This window comes from Rhineura floridana, chromosome 20, assembly GCF_030035675.1.
Source record: "Rhineura floridana isolate rRhiFlo1 chromosome 20, rRhiFlo1.hap2, whole genome shotgun sequence".
NCBI classification, from domain to species: domain Eukaryota; kingdom Metazoa; phylum Chordata; class Lepidosauria; order Squamata; family Rhineuridae; genus Rhineura; species Rhineura floridana.
Genome location: NC_084499.1, coordinates 18,467,487 through 18,486,050, shown reverse-complemented (window position 1 = coordinate 18,486,050; position 18,564 = coordinate 18,467,487). Strand labels below are relative to the sequence as shown.

The window sequence follows — 18,564 nt, the reverse complement described above, 5'->3', positions numbered from 1 at the left end:
GCCGTCCTAATTGCGAGCCCTTTCCATTTGGCTTCTCTAGAGCTACTTGGAGCACATGGTTAAACACACGGAAACCAACTGCCGGAACCTCTACCAGTACTTCCAGGATGCTTTGGTTGTCTTGGACACTCACCACCAGAACCTCTCTCAACAGGAGAATGAGCTTCACAACAAAATGAACGATTGCCGGAACAAGCATGAAAATTTGAACAAGGTCAAAGCCTGGTTTAGGGGAGTGGGTAGTTGGGAGGAAATAAGGATTGTATCTGATGTTAGTTCTACTCGGAGGGGACCCATTAACCTTAGCGGACATGGCTGACTTGGGTTCATGAATTTCAGCGAGTCTACTCTTAAATGGCAACACCCTATAGACTACAATAGGCGTGGGGGACCTTTGACCCTCCAGATGTTGCACAACAACAACTCCCATCTTCCCTGGCCATTGGCCATGCTTGTTGGGGCTGATGGGAGTTGTAGTCCAGCAATATCTGGGGGACCAAAGGTTCCCTGCCCCTGAACTACAATGTGGTAGTTCATATCAGAGATTTTGGGAGGGAAGGGTGTTGGCCAGGCTGCATCAGCTCGAAGCCTTGAATCGGTTATTGTACATTTGCATAATTTATTTTGCATGATTTCTTCTGTGGGTTGTTCTTTTGCTGTTTTTCATAATTTCACTTTTGTTTTAATTGTGGGGGAAAGCAAGGACATCCAAAGCACCCTGCTGGATCAGGCTAAAGGTCCATCAAGTGCAGTATTTTAATATTTTCATTGTTATGCTCTCCAGTGCTGAAATAGCTGTGGTTACAGGAAATAAAGTGGCTGAAACCAACCCCCAACATCGAATCAATTAAAGCTTTAGCTAGATGATCTACCCCAGGGGGTTCCCAAACTGTGGTCCACAGACCAACAGTGGTCCATGAACTTCATGCAGGTGGTCTGCGGCATATCTGTCAATCAACAATTAAAAATCATACAGCAACTTGCACAGTGTGTTACAATGGCTACTGCAGGTAGAAGGTTATTAAGTGGTCTGCCAAGACCCTCCACCATTTTCAGCTAGCCTGTGGGGAAGAAAAAATTTGGGAACCTGCGATCTACTCTTTTCCAAGCAATTAAACCTTTCATCCTTTCACATTCTAATGCTGGTTGCTTCCTTCCATGTGGGGCCCAGCTGAGGGAAGTTCACCTGGATATGTCCGTGGACAAACTGAGGACCCAAAGCTCCGATGAGAAGCTGAAGTCCCAGCTGGAGAAGGTTTATGCTGCTTTGGACTCCATTCGAGTTGGGTACGTTGGGGGCAGAGGGAGAGGGCTGCACATGCTTTGGGCTAGAAATAATCTCGGTGAAATGGCAATCCAGGGGCTGTGCCATCCTCTCTTCTGAGATGTCACCACCTGCATGTTTCAAAGCTTTATCTCCCCTGCCATAGGAACTAGAAACTTGCTTTAAAGGAAAACAGGGCAAATACTGCGGTGGGTATGCATTTCAATCTGTAAGGACCACTTTACTAGGAAAGGGGGGAATTGTAATGTTGGCCAGTCATGTCTGTTGCACATTATTATGAATGGCTGAAGGCTGCTTCCACGTCATTAGGAACTTGACCTGGTTTTACTGGGGCCTTTGAGGTCTGAGATCTAGTTGACAGCACACTGAGAAATCATCTGAATACTAGCCATGTATTTGCTACCCATTTGCACATTCAGAGAATATATGTTGGGAAAACTGGTAGAAGAGAATTTTGATGCATAATTTTGTTTTATTTTATTTTGCAGTTATACAACCTTCCATCAAGACCTCTTGGCCAAGGTATCAGCTTACCCAGATAACATTTTGCGTGAGCTGATAAGTTATAGCACCTTGGTCAGCCGATATTTTTACGTGAAGGAGATCTATAGGGGGGTACGTAAAAAAGGAATCTATTCATCTGACTCTCATGTACTCAAGTAGTCAGAGGTAGATGCTGTGCCCTTGTAGGCATGTTCTCCCCTTCTTCAACCTAAAATTGCTTAGTTTCCCTATCAAATAAAATGGAAATAAACTGGTACAGGCGGCCACGCGCCACATATCCTGAAAATTTATTTAATTATTTTTTATTTGCTATAGCTGTGCAGATGCTTGCCCTTTAAAGGCAAAAGGGTGACCACACTTGCAGCTGGGGTTGTCTGTCCTGCTTGTGTTTTCACTTATTTACTGGTCTATTTATTTATTTGACTTACCCTGTCTATTGAATTTGTACCCCTCTTTCAACTGAAGTCCTCTGAGCCACTCACAATATTAATAAAATGCAATGCAAGCAATTAAAAGCCACTGACCTAAAAAGGAGAACAAGAACAGCTCAGCTGGAGCAGGGCACCTGGTGTATTTATGTATTTATTTATCTATTTATCTGTTGAGTTCATAGACACGGTGCTTTTTTGGTTAAAAGAAATGTGGTGCTCGTACTCATCTTGATAAAAGTGCCGTGGGTGCCAGCACAAAAGGGCTGGCGTGGGCAGCAAAATAAGAGGTGACGGTACTCCGTACCAGTGAGTCCTGTCACAAGGAAAAAACGCCCCACTTTTCACGACATCTCGGTCTCAAGCAGCATACAAAAAAATGAAGGCACGCAAATTTTAAAACATCAATTAAAGCATCAGAGAGTTGTCGTAGAGGTTAAAATAAGATACCATACATGACACGCTTTGAGGACACTTTGGAAACATCGTGTGTTGAGTATTCTTATTCATGGGGGGGGGGAACCCCTATTATCCTTTGTAACATTCAACATCTGTTTTTAAATTTAGAAGCCATTAAGGAAGCCAGAGGCTATGTCTGAAGAAGAAGGTAATTTCTAAACCCCACCATGTAATACAGTGTTTAACTACAAAAGCATCAGCAAAGTTTGTCTCCTTAAGACTGCGAGAATCAATAAGGTCATTGCAGGAACTCATTTGCCCTTATGCTTGAGATGCCTTCCCTGGACACCTCTGTGATGCCACTACCCGCCCTGCCCCCCTTAGTCTTTTTCCTCAGAATCCACCCTCTCCATCACAGCAGTCCTGGGTCCAAGATTTGAGGAGTGGGGTGCTTGGGTAGGGCCCCCTCATTAGGACTCAGTAATCTGTAAGAGATTGAGTGTGCCAAGTCAAAACTGTCTCCTTTTGCTTCCACCCTCTTTGAGTCCCCTGTGGAAGAACGGAGGCCCCTTGCCAAGACTTTGTCAAATGTCGGCATCCCTCTGGAGCTGGCTGGGTGTGAATATTTTTAGTTTAACCCAAGGTGGGGGGGACCTCAGCCCTGGAGGGTCAAATGCAGCCCCCAGGCCTCTCCCTCTGGCCCTCAGAACTCTCTCTAGGCCACACCCTCTCTCTGCAAGCCACTCCCTCTACTAGGCCTGCTTCACACCCTCTTGAGTGTTTTTGTCTGGTTGGAATGAGTCCTCAAACTCAGATAATGCTTCTGGCTTTCCCGGGTGGAGGATAGGGAGGGGGATGTGTGTAGAAGCTAGCCTTCTGTACAAAGACAAGATCTACATCTGTTCCTCCACCCACTTTTGTCTCCGGTCCTGCCCACCGCTGGAATAAGGCCCTCAGAAGGTTGCCCTGGAAGGAATACCACCCCCCCAGCTGAAAAAGGTTCCCCATTGTTAGCGTAAGCCTTTAGCCCTCTTCCCCTGTCAAAGCAAAGCATTATTGTATTATTATGCCTGCGTAACACTTTACAGGGAGACAAGAAGAAGACAGGTCCCTGTCCCAAAGAGCTTACAATCTTAATAATGCAAGGAACTGCACCCTTCCACGTGCAGTCTAAAATACATGTAAGTGTATTAGCTTACATTGGATTGTCTCCAATGCTAGTCCTACTAAGAGAAGACCCACTGAAATTATCAGACATGGCGCACTTAGGCCCATTAATTTCACTGGGTGTACTCTGAATGGAGAGAGGCAGTGTGGTGTAGTGGTTAAGGTGTTGGACTACGACCTGCGAGACCAGGATTTGAATCCCCACACAGCCATGAAGCTCACTGGGTGACCTTGGGCCAGTCACTGCCTCTCAGCCTCTTGAAAACCCTATTCATAGGGTCGCCATAAGTCGGAATCGACTTGAAGGCAGGACATTTACATTTATACTCTGAATGGGGCTCAGTTGGTTACAACCCATTCATCCCTTGTCCCTGTTGCTTTCTCCTCTCCCCTCCATCCGCTGCCTCCCTCCCTTTATAATTTGCACTGTAAGCTTCCTGGGTCAGGGGGCTGCCTTCCTTTCTCATGTGCCCCTTTGATGGCACCAGCCTCTGTTCACGATATCCCGCTTTATCTTCTCGTAGCCGAGATGTCCGAGGATGCCGAAGAATTGGAAGAAATGGAGGAGGCCACGGAGGGCACCCTAGAGCCCAAAATCAAAGAAGCGGAGGAGGAGGAAGAAGAAGAAAAACATGTAGAGGAGAACACGGACAGAACCGCTGAAGCCGATGAATCCGAGCAGATGGAGAAACAGGGAGAAACGGAGAGCTCTGCTCCCGAAAGCGACGGGGCAGCTGTCCCCGGAGATGGGGCCAGTTTGGTATTGGAAAGCGATGATGTTGAAAAGTCCGACGAAGGGAGCAGTCCTGTGCCAGAGGTGGGGGAAATCCATGAGTCAGAAGACGCTGCAGCACCAACATTGGTGAGCTACTTTGGCACCAGGGATGTGGGGAGAGAGGATTTGACTCTATTTGCGTTTAAAGGTGAACTGTCCTAATTCGCGCTTTCCACAACAACATGTGAACCAAAACACGCTGTGTTCTTTGAAATGCGAAAGTCTCCTGATTTTGCCACGCAGCTGTCCTGCCCAGTGACGTGTGCTGGGATAAAGGGTGCATATAAGTCAGGGGTGGGGGACCTTTTTGAGCCCGAGGGCCACCTTCCCTTCTGGGCAAACGTCCAAGGGCCACATGCAAGTGGTGGGCAGGGCCAGAGGTGAAAGTGAGCAGAGCAACGCATGTAAATTATACCTCTGTATAGCAGGCTAGCTTCAATCTAAAGACACTCACACACGCCCCTCTCTCTGTCCTCCACCCAGGCAAGCAAGAGGCATGGCCAGAGCTCAAGGACATGTTCCAGCCGGGCAAAAACACGGGGGGGGGGTGAGCCGGGCCAGTGAGGGGTGTGGCCTGGGGGTAGGGGGTGTGGCCTAGGGAGAGTTCCAAGGGCCAAACGGGGAGGCATAGAGGGCCTTTGTGTGTTTGTTTGTTCGTTTGTTGCATTGATATACCGCCCCATAGCCAAAGCTCTCTGGGCGGTTTACAACAAAAACATTAAAAACAAATATACAAATTTAAAAACACATTTTTAAAAAGCAATTTAAAAACACTGAAATGGCTGGGAGAAGAGGAGGCCTCTTCTTTGGCCCCTGGGCATGAGATTTCACACCCCTGATATGGTATATATTTGTGAAAACAACATACAGACATGCATTGAATTAGGGGAATTTGCTCCGCCAAAAAAAAAAAAGGTGCATCGGGCAAAATTGCATTCAAATATGTGTATATTAGAAGAACTTCACACTAAGATGCTGAAGAATTTTCATGAGGACTTTTCAAAAAAAAAAATACACAAACTGACAATGGACTGGATGAGAACTAACAAACTGAGACTCAATCCTGATAAGACTGAGATGCTGTTGGTGGATGGTTTCTCCAATCAGATGGTGGATATATATCCTGTCCTGGACGGGGTTACACTCCCCCTAGAGGAACAGGTTCATAGTCTGGGAGTCGTTCTAGACTCTTCCCTGTCACTTGAGGCTCATGTATTCTCGGTGGCACGGAATGCGTTCTACCAACTTCGGTTGGTAGCCCAGCTACGTCCCTACCTGACTAAGGAGGATCTTACATCAGTAGTACATGCTCTGGTAACCTCACGTTTGGATTACTGTAATGCGCTCTACGTAGGGCTACCTCTGAAGACGGTTCGGAAGCTACAGCTGGTGCAAAATGCGGCGGCCAGACTGCTAACAAGAACGAAGCGATCAGACCATATAACACCTGTTCTGGCCCGCTTGCACTGGCTTCCAATACGCTTCTGGGCCAGATTCAAAGTGTTAGTATTAACCTACAAAGCCTTATACGGCGCGGGACCACGATATCTGTCGGAACGCCTCTCCCGTTATGAACCGGCTCGTACACTGTGGTCTGCTACGAAGACCCTCCTCCGGGTCCCGACCCATAGGGAGGCCTGGAGGGTGGTGACAAGATCAAGGGCCTTCTCAGTGGTGGCCCCCAAACTATGGAATAGTCTCCCCGAGGAAGTGCGCTTGGCGCCGACCCTATCATCCTTTCGGCGCCAAGTTAAAACCTTTCTCTTCTCCAAGGCATTTTAATTTTTTGTTAATGATGGTAATGTTTGTAATTTGATCTTAGTTATGCAGTTTTTAGATTGTGAAATTTGATTTTAGATTGTGATGCTTTTGTATTTTCCTGTATTTTATTGTATTTATGTTCACCGCCCAGAGAGCTATTGCTAGTCGGGCGGTATATAAGTTTTAAAAATAATAATACAAAAATAATAAATAAAATAAATGTGGGAATGTCGAGAACTGAATTTAAGAATGGAAAAAGGAAAAACTGAGAGAACCCAAAATTGATAGATTTGCCCATTTCTATTTAGCCCCAGAGAGATACAAGAAGGTCTCCCTACTTAGAGCGTTTCCCAGGCTGTCGCTGTTTTGGGGCGGGATGCAATCACATCCTGCCAAATGACTCCTGGATTGGGAGGTCTTGCACAGCAAGCCTGCTTACCCCAAAAAGATCTGACTTTTTTGCAATAAGGAAAATAATGGAGAAACTCCATTCCTGGGAAGATGTAGGATAACGCTCGCTTTGACACAATGCCCTCTAACCTCCCCGCAAAACAAAGCCACCCACTGCCCTCCCCTGACACGTAGCTCTGAAAGCAGTCTTTTCATTAGGAATCTGTTGTCATGCTTTCTCCTTTGGCCGCCTTCAGGTGAGGTTCTCCCGCACACCGTTACACCTGATGGAAGTGACTCTGGAGTTCTTCACCACATCCAGTGGAAACACTTACAATGTGATTCAAAACTTTCGGAAGTTTAAAACCAAGAAATCTGAGAAATATTACACTGGACAACTGAAAGGCAATTTCCTGCCCCCCTACCTGGAGGAAGTATACCTCTCGGAAAGTTTCTTTACAGATGTGAGAAGACAGTGAGTAGGACACCCATTTCTTGACGTTCTGCTAGTCTTACTCAGAGTAGACCCACTGAACCTATAATGGACAGGTCCATTAATTTTAATGGGTCTACTCTGAGTAGGGCTTAGTTGCATACAACCCTTAGTTCATTACATTTCTTTTTTAAAAAATATAAAAAACAGTATCTTTCAGCATAAAAAAAGACAATAATACAGAACAATGTAAATAATATCATCGCCCCCCACCTTACAATACGAGGAAAGCCTTTTGGGTTAAAGGGAAAAAAATAAGTAAGCCTCCAAAACCATTGGCTGGAACAGTGTAACTCAGCGCTTGAAAGAAATCCCACTTCCTACAACCAGAAGACCCAAAGTTTGACAACTGCAAATGATCTATTTAGAAATGTATTTAGATCTATATCTCCCACCACCCTGCTGCAGTCAGCCTTTGAGGAAAAAGCTCCCATTAGTACCCATGGGAGCTTTTTCCCCTATGCCTAACTGCAGCACAGGGAAGGTGATTTTAATCGGGAATGCAACGGTGCTGTGGTACTTATGAAAGTCCCAACCCCTCCTGATTATTATTTTTAAAATAACGACCACAATCTGATGGCGTTCAGGTTTATGTTCTGCTTTATGATGAATTTTTATTGTTTTATTCTCTGTCCAGTTTATTTTTATGTATGCTGCTTAGAAATATTAATGATTAAGCAGTATCGAAATACCTTTAATAATAATACCAGGTTGCATCCAACTAAGTTTTATGCAGAACTGACCCATTGAAATTAATCCAAGTGAGTCACATTCAGTATTTTCAGTGGGTCTATTCTGAGCAAGGCAAGCACTGGAGGGAGCCCTTTTGGTGGTACTGTCACCCTCAGGAGCTCAGGTGGTGGTGGCGGGAGAGCACATTCTCTGGAGCAGCCCCTAAGTTGTGGACCTCCCTCCCTACAGAGCTAGGGCTGGCATCTTCACTGTACAGTTTTTGGCGAATGCTGAAGGCACACCTCTTTACCCTGGCCTTTGACACCTGAGATGTATATTTTTAGGACCCACCCTGTGATGATGTGATTTGAGGTTGTTTTTAACTGTTTTTGTGACCCGCCCTGGGACCTTTGGGGGAAGGGGGGGCAATAATATGATGATGATGATGACAACAACGACAAGAAGAAGAATGTATTTTAAAACTGTTGTGACCCACCCTGGGACCTGCTCTGGGACCTTTAGGTGAAGGGCGGGCAATAAATAATGACAAGAACAACAACACAGCCCAATTATAATAATAAATACATCTCCTAATGCAACAGGGTGCAAACGCCCAGCTTAGGGAAGTCGACCTTTGTTCCCTCCACGAGAAAGCCGCCGCCCCTTCCTCTCCCCTCTCTCTCTTTCCCAATTGCAGAATCCGACTGCAGTTTTTTGAGCACCTGGAGAATTCTTTTGCGGAGACCTTGTCCAAGGCCTGGGTCATCGTGGCTGCCAAGAAGGAGGAGATCAGCTCAGAGCTGCAGCTGCGCATCCATCTCCACGAGCCCAGGCAGCAGCGCATCGAGAGGGACGTTTACCATGTCAGGATGGGTACCGAAGTTTTCAGTGCTCTTTGGTACCATCGCGGCACAATTTATTCAGCTAACCCCATGCTCTGAGACTTGGAATCAGGTGATGGGTGCGCCAGGCTTGGTTCAGGTGCACAACCCAGATCCTGGGAGAGGACTTTCTTGCGCAGCTAAACCCTGCAGGCTGCTTGAGAGCTCATCAGCTGATGTGCAGGGAGTGCAATCCTGCTTGATCTGGGTGCGTGAGGGGGTTCCCAGCAGAAAGAGAGTGAGCCCTGCAGAAAGCAGGACTGAACCCTCTGCCCATCACCTGACGCGTGGGGAGTTCAAGCCTGCTTTCTGCAGGGTTTTCTCTCTCTGCCAGGAACTCTCTCACTCACCCAAACCATGCATTACTTTAGGAAAAATTGCTTGCACAAATATGTTTGTTATAGTCAAAATGGCATACAAAATGTGTTTTATTAGGAGAAATTCACACCAAAGCACTGACAAGTTTTCATAAGGATTTTTTTAAAAAAAGAATTCCAAATTGCTGCAGAAATGTGGAGAAATTGGAGAACTGAGAAACTGATAGATGGCAGATATCCACGAGGGTTGTTCTTACGATATTTCTGCCTGGATTTCAGGACTTTCCAGGTCATCTCACTTTCTGCTTCCACAAGGCTTTAACCCTGAAGCATAACCTCCCCGTTTTCTTTTCCATCTCAGCGGAGCTGCGTCTTCACAACGAGCGCTTGATACGCCATTGCACTGGCGTGGTGGAGGCCCTGAACAGCGAGAAAGCCGCCTTCTTCAAACTTCGAGTAGACCAGAACCACGTCAGCAAAACCTTCCGCCGCCGGATCCAAGACATGGAGAACATCTTCCTGACGGAGAGCAGAGCAGAAAAGTCAGTTGGGTGCCCTGCACCCAGTGTCTTTGCACGTTCCCTGGGACTTGGGGGGTTGCCCTGTCACAGCATCAAAGCCACAGCTTCAAAGCCCAAAGGGAAACTAAAAGCGTCTGTCTCAGAGCCACAGATGTGGTCTGATTCCCTGGAAGAGCATTGACACCTGAGTATATGGTCATGGCCACAAAGACTCAGCTCACACAGAAAGCTTGATTTTCATTTGAAAGCAAAGAGAAAGTTTCTTGTCCTCATGGCTGTGAAAATAGGCTTGGAAATATGTGGGCTTGTTATGTGCCTTCAAGTCGATTTCGACTTACGGCGACCCTATGAATCAGCGACCTCCAACAGCATCTGTTCAGATCTTGTACATTCAGGGCTGTGGCTTCCTTTATGGAATCAACCCATCTCTGGTTTGGTCTTCCTCTTTTTCTATTCCCTTCTGTTTTCATGCTGAAATCTCAGACCCCAGAGAGAGATGGTTGGAAAAGATGGCCAGAAGTGGAGGAGGAATGGCCTCAGTGGTTTTGACCCTCCCTGTGGCCAGGAATGTAGTGGCAAATTCAGAAGTGCAGGGTTCCTTCATATGAATCACAGCCATGCCCCCTCCCTGTTTTTGTTTTTGTATTGCTGTGGAGATGAGAATGAAATCCTTGATCATGCCTAGGAATCAATAAGCATGAAGAAGGAGAGTGTTAGCTACTGAGAAGAGTCTTCTCAATGTGTGACTCACCTCCTTTCACTCTGATTGGCTCCAATCCGCAGAAAAGGACAAGGAAACATGTTAGAAGATTCTTCTCAGTGGCTAACACACTTCCCTTTCACGCTGATTGGCTTGTAGGATACTGGAGGCATAGGGAGCCTGCTGGGACCCTGCTCCCAAAAAGTAGAGGGTCTAAGACCCCCTGAGAACCTGCGTGATTATACCCCTGCCCATGACTAGCAAATAGCCATAGAAGGGAAACTTTGCCATTTTGCTGTATTTGCATAATTTATATAGGTGACAGAATTTGATTTTCCCAGGTGCAGCATTTGGATTGCCCAGAATTAGGGTTTTGATTATTTTCATACGGAATCCACAGAACCCTGATTCAATTCCAGCCGCCTCTGGGCAGAAGTCATTGGGGAGCCCTGCGTCAGCCTTCCCCAACCTGGTGTCTTCCTGATGTTGCTGGACCCCGGCTCCCATTGTTCCTGACCATTGGCCGTGCCAGCTGGCAGGACTGATGGGAGTTGGAGTCCAGCAACATCTGGAGGGCACCAGGTTGGCAAAGGGTGCCCACCGCCCAGCTGTTTTCCTCCAGATGTTTTGGAATGCAGCTCCCATCATCAGCCTCAACCAGCATCAGGGTCGGCGCCAAAGGGTGGCCAGGTTGGGCCCTGATGGATGACAAGGATGTGAGCAGAGAGAATCGTGGTCAGTGGCAGCTTTCTGATGAATGCGAGGAGAAGGTCAAGCTGTGTGTTACTCTCATCTCCTCACTACACTAGGGATGGGATCCGTTGGCCGGTGCCTCTTTGAAAGCACTCCGTCTTCCTAACAGGCTGGCGTCAATTTGAGTTGCTTCTATATCCACTAGCCACTGCTTTTAGCAATCCGAGTGTTTTTTTCGCTAAAAAAATTTCAGTATTAATATCAATATTTTATTATTCTTACAATCAATGTTTTAAAGGCAGATTTTTTTAAAAGTCCGTTTTCAGAAATAGCTTCGGAAACACACAACCTTAAAAGCCGATCCTCAGTGACTGAGTAAGTAAAATTCAGTCCCGAATCTGAATTGGGCAGAATTCTAGCACATCTCTACTCTGCACTGCACTTACAATGGTCAGCAGCCTTATACCTGCTCACTGAAAACCTCTCAGTTTTCTGCCAGGGGGTTGTGTCCTTTGTTGGTACACAGCCTGAAACATTTGTTTGGGATCATCAGCCCTAGGATGCTTTCCTGTATCTCTCCTTGTCCCTTAGGTTGATGACTCTCAGCAACAATCTGCACATGGAGCTGATCAACCACGTGGAAGTGATGCAACTTTCGCTGCGGAGCTACAGGCAGTACTTGGAAGAAGCGTTGGGAAAACTGCGAGACGCAAACACTGACTTCCTTAAAGCATGCAGGTGCATCAAAATTTCTTTTTCTTTTCTCTTTTAGCTTTATTAATTTTCAGCAATAATTCCCAAAGAAAGGCATGCAATACAACCAAGCCATTAGCAGGCGACAAGCCGCGATAATTTTCATTTCCAGATTGTTTGCCAACGGGGGGAACTTTTCCCCTGAGGAGCTAGAAGCCTTCATGAAGTGTCTGCAGAAGGAGAATGGCCGCATCGACTTCGTTGAAGGCTTGATCATGATCGACCTGGAGAAGATGGAGTCCAATTACTTGGAGCAGGTGAACAGAACTCGGACTCAGTACTCTAGAAGAACAGAGTTGTTTTAGGAACATCAAGAACAATGGAAGACCTCTCTGAATTTTTCCCTCTTCTCTTAAGGCTACCGAGGTTATCAGCAAGTTTGAAAGCAAGTTTCATTTTCTAGCGCTTGACCGAGTCTTCATAGAGAAAATTCAACGATTTTTGACAAACATTCAAGTGAAAATCAAGTCAGAGGTGCAAACAAAAGAGGATTTGGTTTTATTTTATTGCCGGGGTGGAAGTGAGGGAGGGACAGGGATTGGGTCTTCTTCCCCTTTTATCCCAGCTAAAGGGTTTTTTATCTAAACTACAATTCCCAGATGTGTGTAACTGTCAACCTCTCTTCCCAGGGGACTCTGGGAGTTGTAGCCCTGGGACAGGAATAGGGGGGTCTCCTAACAGTTCTCGGCACCCTTAACCAGGGTACTGTGGTGTTTAAAATGGTGCAAGAGTGCTTTAAATATAAAGTGCAGATGGGGCCCAGAAAAACTTCAGCTACAGGGAGAAAACAAGACAGCGGGGTGGGGGTGGACTACTGCCTCCTTGCAGTTTCTACCCTGCCAGTCACCCCACCCCACCCCACCCCTGCAGTTCGCATTAACCAGCAAGCGCATGTTTGGGAAACGTGCTTTCTGGCCGGCATAACTTTTGGTTTTGGAAGGAAGTTCCAGCTCCCTTCATGTCAAGGGTCAGCCAGGGAAACCTTTCTGGATGTGTGTTCTGTCCATCTCAGCTACCCTTTTGACTTCACATTTCCTTTTAGGTGGCAAACTCCAATTTCCAGACCCAAACATTAAACGCCCATCTGGAGAAGCTCATGAGCAGGATTGATGCTTATGCCCATCCCAACGTGGATAAGGAAGTAAGTTCCGACACCACTCAGTTTAAAAGAATTCGTGTCCATGTCGCAGATGGGCGCAGGTCAAATCTATTGTTTATTATTTATTAATTACATTTATATTCCTTCTGAAGTACCTCAGGGTGGCAAACAGATCAACAAAACAATTTAATAACAACAACAAGAAGCATTTTTTCCTAAAAAACAGTTAAAAACATCCTAAAACACAGTTGCAGTTTAAAAACATTCTAAAAGACAATTACAGTTAAAAATATTCTTCGATCCAGTGATCTCCAGTTTGCTTGGAATGGTCCCCTTCAGCCATCATCTAGCAGGTTTTCAAATTCTGCCTGCATACACCCCGTACATTTAAACCACATGACTTCCAACTCCGCCCCCCCCAAAGAATCCTGGGAACTGTAGTTTACCCTGCACAGAGCTACCAGTTCCCAGCACCCGTAACAAACTACAGCTCCCAGGATTCTTTTGGCAAAGTCATGTCCTCAACAAGAGGATCAGAAATGGAGGGCACTCTTCCATGAAAGACGGCCGGCCCTCACACCCTGCTTGGATGCTTCCAAGAAGTATCTGATAGCTGGGAATTGGGAAACAAGATGCTAATTGGATGGACCATAGTCTGCTTCAGCAAGGGTTCTTGTAATCTTAGTAATTGGGCAGTTTTAGAACTTTTTTTAAATTATGTATATTAAGTAAACATTTATTTAGCACCTACTCTGTTTTTCTCAGTCCATGACTTCAGAAGTGCTCTATGAGTTCACCAAGTTTGTGATGGAAGAAGTGAAAAAGAGAAGCAAGTATCTCAATTGCCTGCTCTTCCTGGTAAATCATTCCCTGCTATTTTATATGTTGCTTACAAAAGTATTTATTTGACATTTTTTATGCCTGTATCGAATGTAAAAACAGATAAAGGTTAATTTTTTTTCAAAAAAAGTTTTTCCATACCACCCTGTCGCAAAACATCAGGACGGCACACAGCAGCATAAAAACACTTAAAAGAAATACAAACCAACCATTAAAACAGTGGGCCACTCAAGAAGAGTTTTAAACAGCTCCCTAGGCCTGTCAGCGTAAAAAAGCCTTCAAGAGAATGAAAGTCAAAAGCGAGGATGTCTGCTGAATCGCTGCCAGAAGAGCAACAGTAAATGGCTGACTTCTGGTTGAGGCCTGTCAGGCCTGTGTAACACGGGGGATAATTAACAGCGCTTCTCCAGATAATCTCAGGGATCCGGCTGGGACAGAAGCGCTCAGGTCGTCCTTGAGGTATTTTGGACCCAAGCTGCTCAAGGCTTTCAGATCGACACAAGAGCCTTGAACCTGGCTCAGTAATGGATAGGCAGCCAATGCAGTCGTTTTAGCAAAGGTGGCCCGTGCTTTCGGCCATCTGCCTCCATCAGCAGTCTATCCACTGCATTCTGCACCCACTGGAGCTATTCTGGACCAGGCCCGAGGCAGAGCTTGGAAAAGTTACTTTTTTGAACGACAACTCCCATCAGCCCCAGCCAGCATGGCCACTGGATTGGGCTGATGGGAGTTGTAGTTCAAAAAAAGTAACTTTTCCAAGCTCTGAGGGCAGCCCCACATCAAGCAGATTGCAATCATCCAGGTTACCAGTGCATGGACAACAGTGGCTAAGTTATCCCTCCCCAGATACTATGATGGTGATGATGATTTGTCTGTCTAGTGCCATCTGTGTATAATGTGGTGCTGCTCAGAATAACATAAGCAGAAGGACGCTCCTTGCTCATCACGACACGTGATGCTCGTGGGGACGTTTGCAGATCTGCAAAGCTTAAATCTCCCCCTTTGGTGAAGGGCCATTAGCTCAGCAACTGAGCACCTGCTTTTGCATGCGGAAGGTCTCGGGTTCAATCCCCGGCAGCTTCTCCAGGTTAGGGCTGGGAAAGACTCCTCGACTGAAACCCTGGAGAGCCGCTGCCAGTCAGTGCAGGCAGTGCTAAGCTAGATGGACCAATGATCTGACTCGGTATAAGGCAGCTTCCCTAGGTGGTTCTTAGGTTGCTTATGTGGCTCCCAAGAGGCATCTGTCTGGCCACCATTGCTGTGCAAGATCGACTTTTGGTCTGGTCCCTCAGGGCCCCCCTCCTGTTTCGCTCCCTTCCCTCACAGGAGCCTGCGTATTCCTATATGCAAGAGACCACCGTACAGAGCTCTGGCACAACCCCCATTCAGTCGGACAGCTTGCTGCATGATGGCAAGGTGATGGTGATGGGTATCGAAAGCACGCCGCTGATGAACCCAAGCCGGATGGGCAAGCCCGCCTTTGACGATGCGGCGATCAGTGTGATCAGGCACCTCATTGGGTAAGCATCCATGGGGACGGTGGACGATCCAGGGCCTTGCAAACGGTGGAGACGGGGAGCCCAGCGAACCCCCAAGCCTCTCAGGGAGGTGGAGGAGGAGGAAGAGGTTCATGAACAAACATCTCAAGTTTTTAAACCTGCTAGGGGGAACGGCGCCACCCAGCAGTGGCTGCTGGAAGGGTGGGAGACTAGGAGGCCGACGGTAGGCGGAGCCCTAGTCAGTGGCAGGCGGAGCTAGAGCCAACGACAGGTGGAGCAGACCCGTTCCAAATTTGTCCCCCTCCCTGCCGAGTTCGACAAGGGTGACACCACGACTGAGGAGAGGGAAGCCAGGGCCGCCTCTTGGACAGCTTGTCAATAAGAAGCAGGGAGGTTGGGGCTGACTGAGGTTGGGGGGGGGGGCAGCGCCCTGGTGGCTCTAACGGACCAAGTTCCACCGGTGCCAAGGCCACGGTCCCATGGGCCAGAGGCAGATGCCCTGGTCAAGAAAGGTTGCAGAAGGAACAGATGAGGATCAAAAGGCTCAGAGGCAGAAAACAGGGTCAAAGGAGCTCTTGCAGTTGGGTTAAGCGGGCAAGGCAATATGCGCGCCTGCTCTAGGAGTAGCCAGTGAGGGGTCCTTCCAGACGGGCTCCCTGCTTTCCGTCCCACCGGTCCCAACGGGCAGCCGCTGCCACTGCAGGAAGGTAGTCACTGGCCTAAGGTTACTCAGCAATCCTCATGGTCCAGCAGGGATTTGAACACAGATTTCTTTAGCCCAGTGGTGGGGCGCCTGCAGCCGCAAGACGCTGTTGGACTCCAGCTCCCATCGGCCCCTGCCAGAGCAGCTGATGGTCAGGGATGATGGCAGCTGCAGCCCAGCAACGGGAGAGCATCCAGCTGGCTACCTTGGGACTACTCGGTGGGCAAGCGAGCGAGACAAAAGGAACCAAGCTTGGAGAAATAGTTACGCGGAGGCATCCAGCTCCCCTTTGGTGACTCTGGGTCCAGCTGAGCTGATGAGACCTTTGGGGGAAGGGCTGTAGGTCAGTGGCGGAGCATCTGCTTTGCATGCGGAAGGTCCCCGGTTCAGTCCCTGGCAGCATCTCTGCATGCAGCCGGGAATGTCCCCTGCCTGAAACCCTGGAGAGCCGCTGCCAGTCAGTGCAGTCAGTCAGTACTGAGCTTGACAGGCCAATGTTCTGACCCAGTATAAGGCAGCTTCCTATGTACTGTGTTGTATGTTCTACAGTACCCTGCACCAGGAAGATCAAGCTAATAGCTCCTTCACCTTGCAAACTGCCTCAACATCGCAGGGAGCAAGGTGTCTCCAGCGTGTTGCTTGAGTGCCTAGTTCAAGTCCCCCAACACTTACCAAACAGAACAAACTTGCCCTCTTCCTATGCTCAGAATAACCCTGTGAGGTAGGGCTGGCCCTCGGTCATCCAGGGAGCTTCAGGACTGAGTGGCCATTGGAATCTGTGGCTGTGTGCGCACCGTACATTGAAAACACACAGCGCGCCTCCCTAAAGAGACCTGGGAGCTATAGTTTACCCCTCACAGAGCTACAGTTCACAAGATATGTATGCAGCCTGGGTCTTCCCAGTCCTGGACTGACAAACGAATCACAGCTTCATACGGTCAGGTCCTTTCCTTGCTCCTCTCACCTCAGTTCTGGTTTCCATACCGCATGCCCTGCCCAAAATAATTAGCAGAAGAAGAAATTAGAAAGGTGTCTGGAATGAGCAGCTTTGCAAGGAAAGGAAAGAAACAAGAGAGGAGAAGCCCTTGAAAAGAGGACAGGGATTATATCTTAAGCATCAAAGCTTTCTAGACCAAAAAGGGAGGGGGTGTGCCGCAAAGCTTCACCCATGCAAGCGTTCCCAGGGTGTCAGTCTTAACCTGGGTTGGGCTTGTTTCAGAGTTCAACGCGTCAGAAGAATGCAGGACATCCAGCAGGACAAGGAACCAGGAGGAGGTGAGCAAAAGGAGATCTTCCCCATTGTTGATGGCGGCAGCTGTACAGCTTCCCTCAGGGGTCGGGTCGCCAGCCTTTGCTGGGGGCGGGGAGGGGCAGTGATCACATTTGGAATTTTGAGGATGCTGCATGGGCGCCAATTGCAAAAAGTCTACCGTGGCAGGGGGTGGATTGTAGGAAAGGCCGAGCCAATGCAAAGGGGAACTGAACAGGAAGAGGAAACGGTGTCACTGTCCTGCCCGAACTCAAAGAACTCAGACACAGCTGTAGTTTTTTCTTTCATTGAAGTAAGAGGAAGTTTCAGTTCAGCGCGCTTCATGCCTCTGACTTACTCAGTACTCGGCGTCCCTCTCTAGCTAACTAGACACAACTTGGCGGCATTAAGATGTTGACTCACCGACTAACCCTTCCCCCGTGCCCAGGTTAAATAGGGCTGGGCGGGCTTCCTGCTTGCGTGTACCCCAAGTCGCTGTTGGGTGCATGCCTGTGTAAGCGCAGTGTGCTCCTGAGCTGGGATTGTTGAATCTCCCACCACATTTGCCTCCTGGACCTGGGCAAAGGCAGGGCCTTGGTCTCTGCCCCATCCTCTCACTCTGTGGGGGGTAGGGCTGTCTGGTGGTGGCGCAGGCGCTGGAAGTGGCGCCTCGTCAGGTGGAGGAGTGTCAGGCGGGTCTGGTGGTCTCTCCAAGGGGGTGTCTGGGACAGTTGGAGGTGACCTGTCAACGTCCAGAGTGGGGGCCGCTTCATCACCTCCCCCTCACTGGATCCTTCCTCAACTGGAACATCCCAGTCCAAGTCCTCCTCGCCCCCCCCTCCTGCTCGCCGGTCCACCCCTGCTAGCATAGCTCACGACAGTCTCATGCATTGAAAAAGTGCAATGAAAATGATCAAAGGGATGGAGCACCTTTTCCTATGAGGAAAGGTGACAACATTTGGGGCTTTTTAAGTTAGAGATAAGGCCATTAAGAGGAGGCAAGTCAGAGGTGTATAACATTATGCATGGCGTGGAGAAAGTGGATAGAGAAAGGTGTTTTTTTTCTCCTTTCATAACACTAGAACTTGTGGGCATCCAGTGAAGCTGAATGTTGAAACATTCAGGACAGACAAACGAAAGGAGTTCTTTGGACAGCGCATAGTTAAATTATGGGATTCACTCCCACAAGAGGCAGCAAAGGCCACCAATTTGGATGGCTTTAAAAAGGGATTAGACAAATTCATGGAGAATTAAGGCTACCAATGGCTACTAGCAATAACGGATATGTTCTGCCCCCACTGTCGGAGGCAGCGTGCTTCTGAATACCATTTGCGAGAAAACCACAGGAAGGGAGAGTGCTGTTGCATTCAGGCCCTGCTTGTGGGCTTCCCAGTGGGCATCTGGTTGGCCACTGCAAAAACAGGATGGTGGACTA

The 18,564-nt window shown here is 47.9% G+C and overlaps 1 protein-coding gene across 3 annotated transcripts in view; it reads left to right on the top strand.

Moving 5' to 3' along the window:
• CCDC180 (coiled-coil domain containing 180) overlaps window positions 1-18,564 on the top strand; it is a 48,103-nt gene that overhangs the window by 15,651 nt on the left and 13,888 nt on the right. For all 3 annotated transcript variants that reach the window (XM_061604285.1, XM_061604283.1, XM_061604284.1), the window contains 15 exons: window positions 41-214; window positions 1,172-1,287; window positions 1,774-1,900; window positions 2,785-2,824; window positions 4,308-4,645; window positions 6,967-7,184; window positions 8,572-8,747; window positions 9,434-9,614; window positions 11,578-11,724; window positions 11,852-11,996; window positions 12,097-12,213; window positions 12,782-12,880; window positions 13,604-13,696; window positions 15,005-15,198; window positions 17,100-17,155. In XM_061604285.1, coding sequence (XP_061460269.1) covers window positions 41-214; window positions 1,172-1,287; window positions 1,774-1,900; window positions 2,785-2,824; window positions 4,308-4,645; window positions 6,967-7,184; window positions 8,572-8,747; window positions 9,434-9,614; window positions 11,578-11,724; window positions 11,852-11,996; window positions 12,097-12,213; window positions 12,782-12,880; window positions 13,604-13,696; window positions 15,005-15,198; window positions 17,100-17,155 — 2,221 coding nt within the window. The remainder of the gene's footprint in view (window positions 1-40; window positions 215-1,171; window positions 1,288-1,773; window positions 1,901-2,784; window positions 2,825-4,307; window positions 4,646-6,966; window positions 7,185-8,571; window positions 8,748-9,433; window positions 9,615-11,577; window positions 11,725-11,851; window positions 11,997-12,096; window positions 12,214-12,781; window positions 12,881-13,603; window positions 13,697-15,004; window positions 15,199-17,099; window positions 17,156-18,564) is intronic.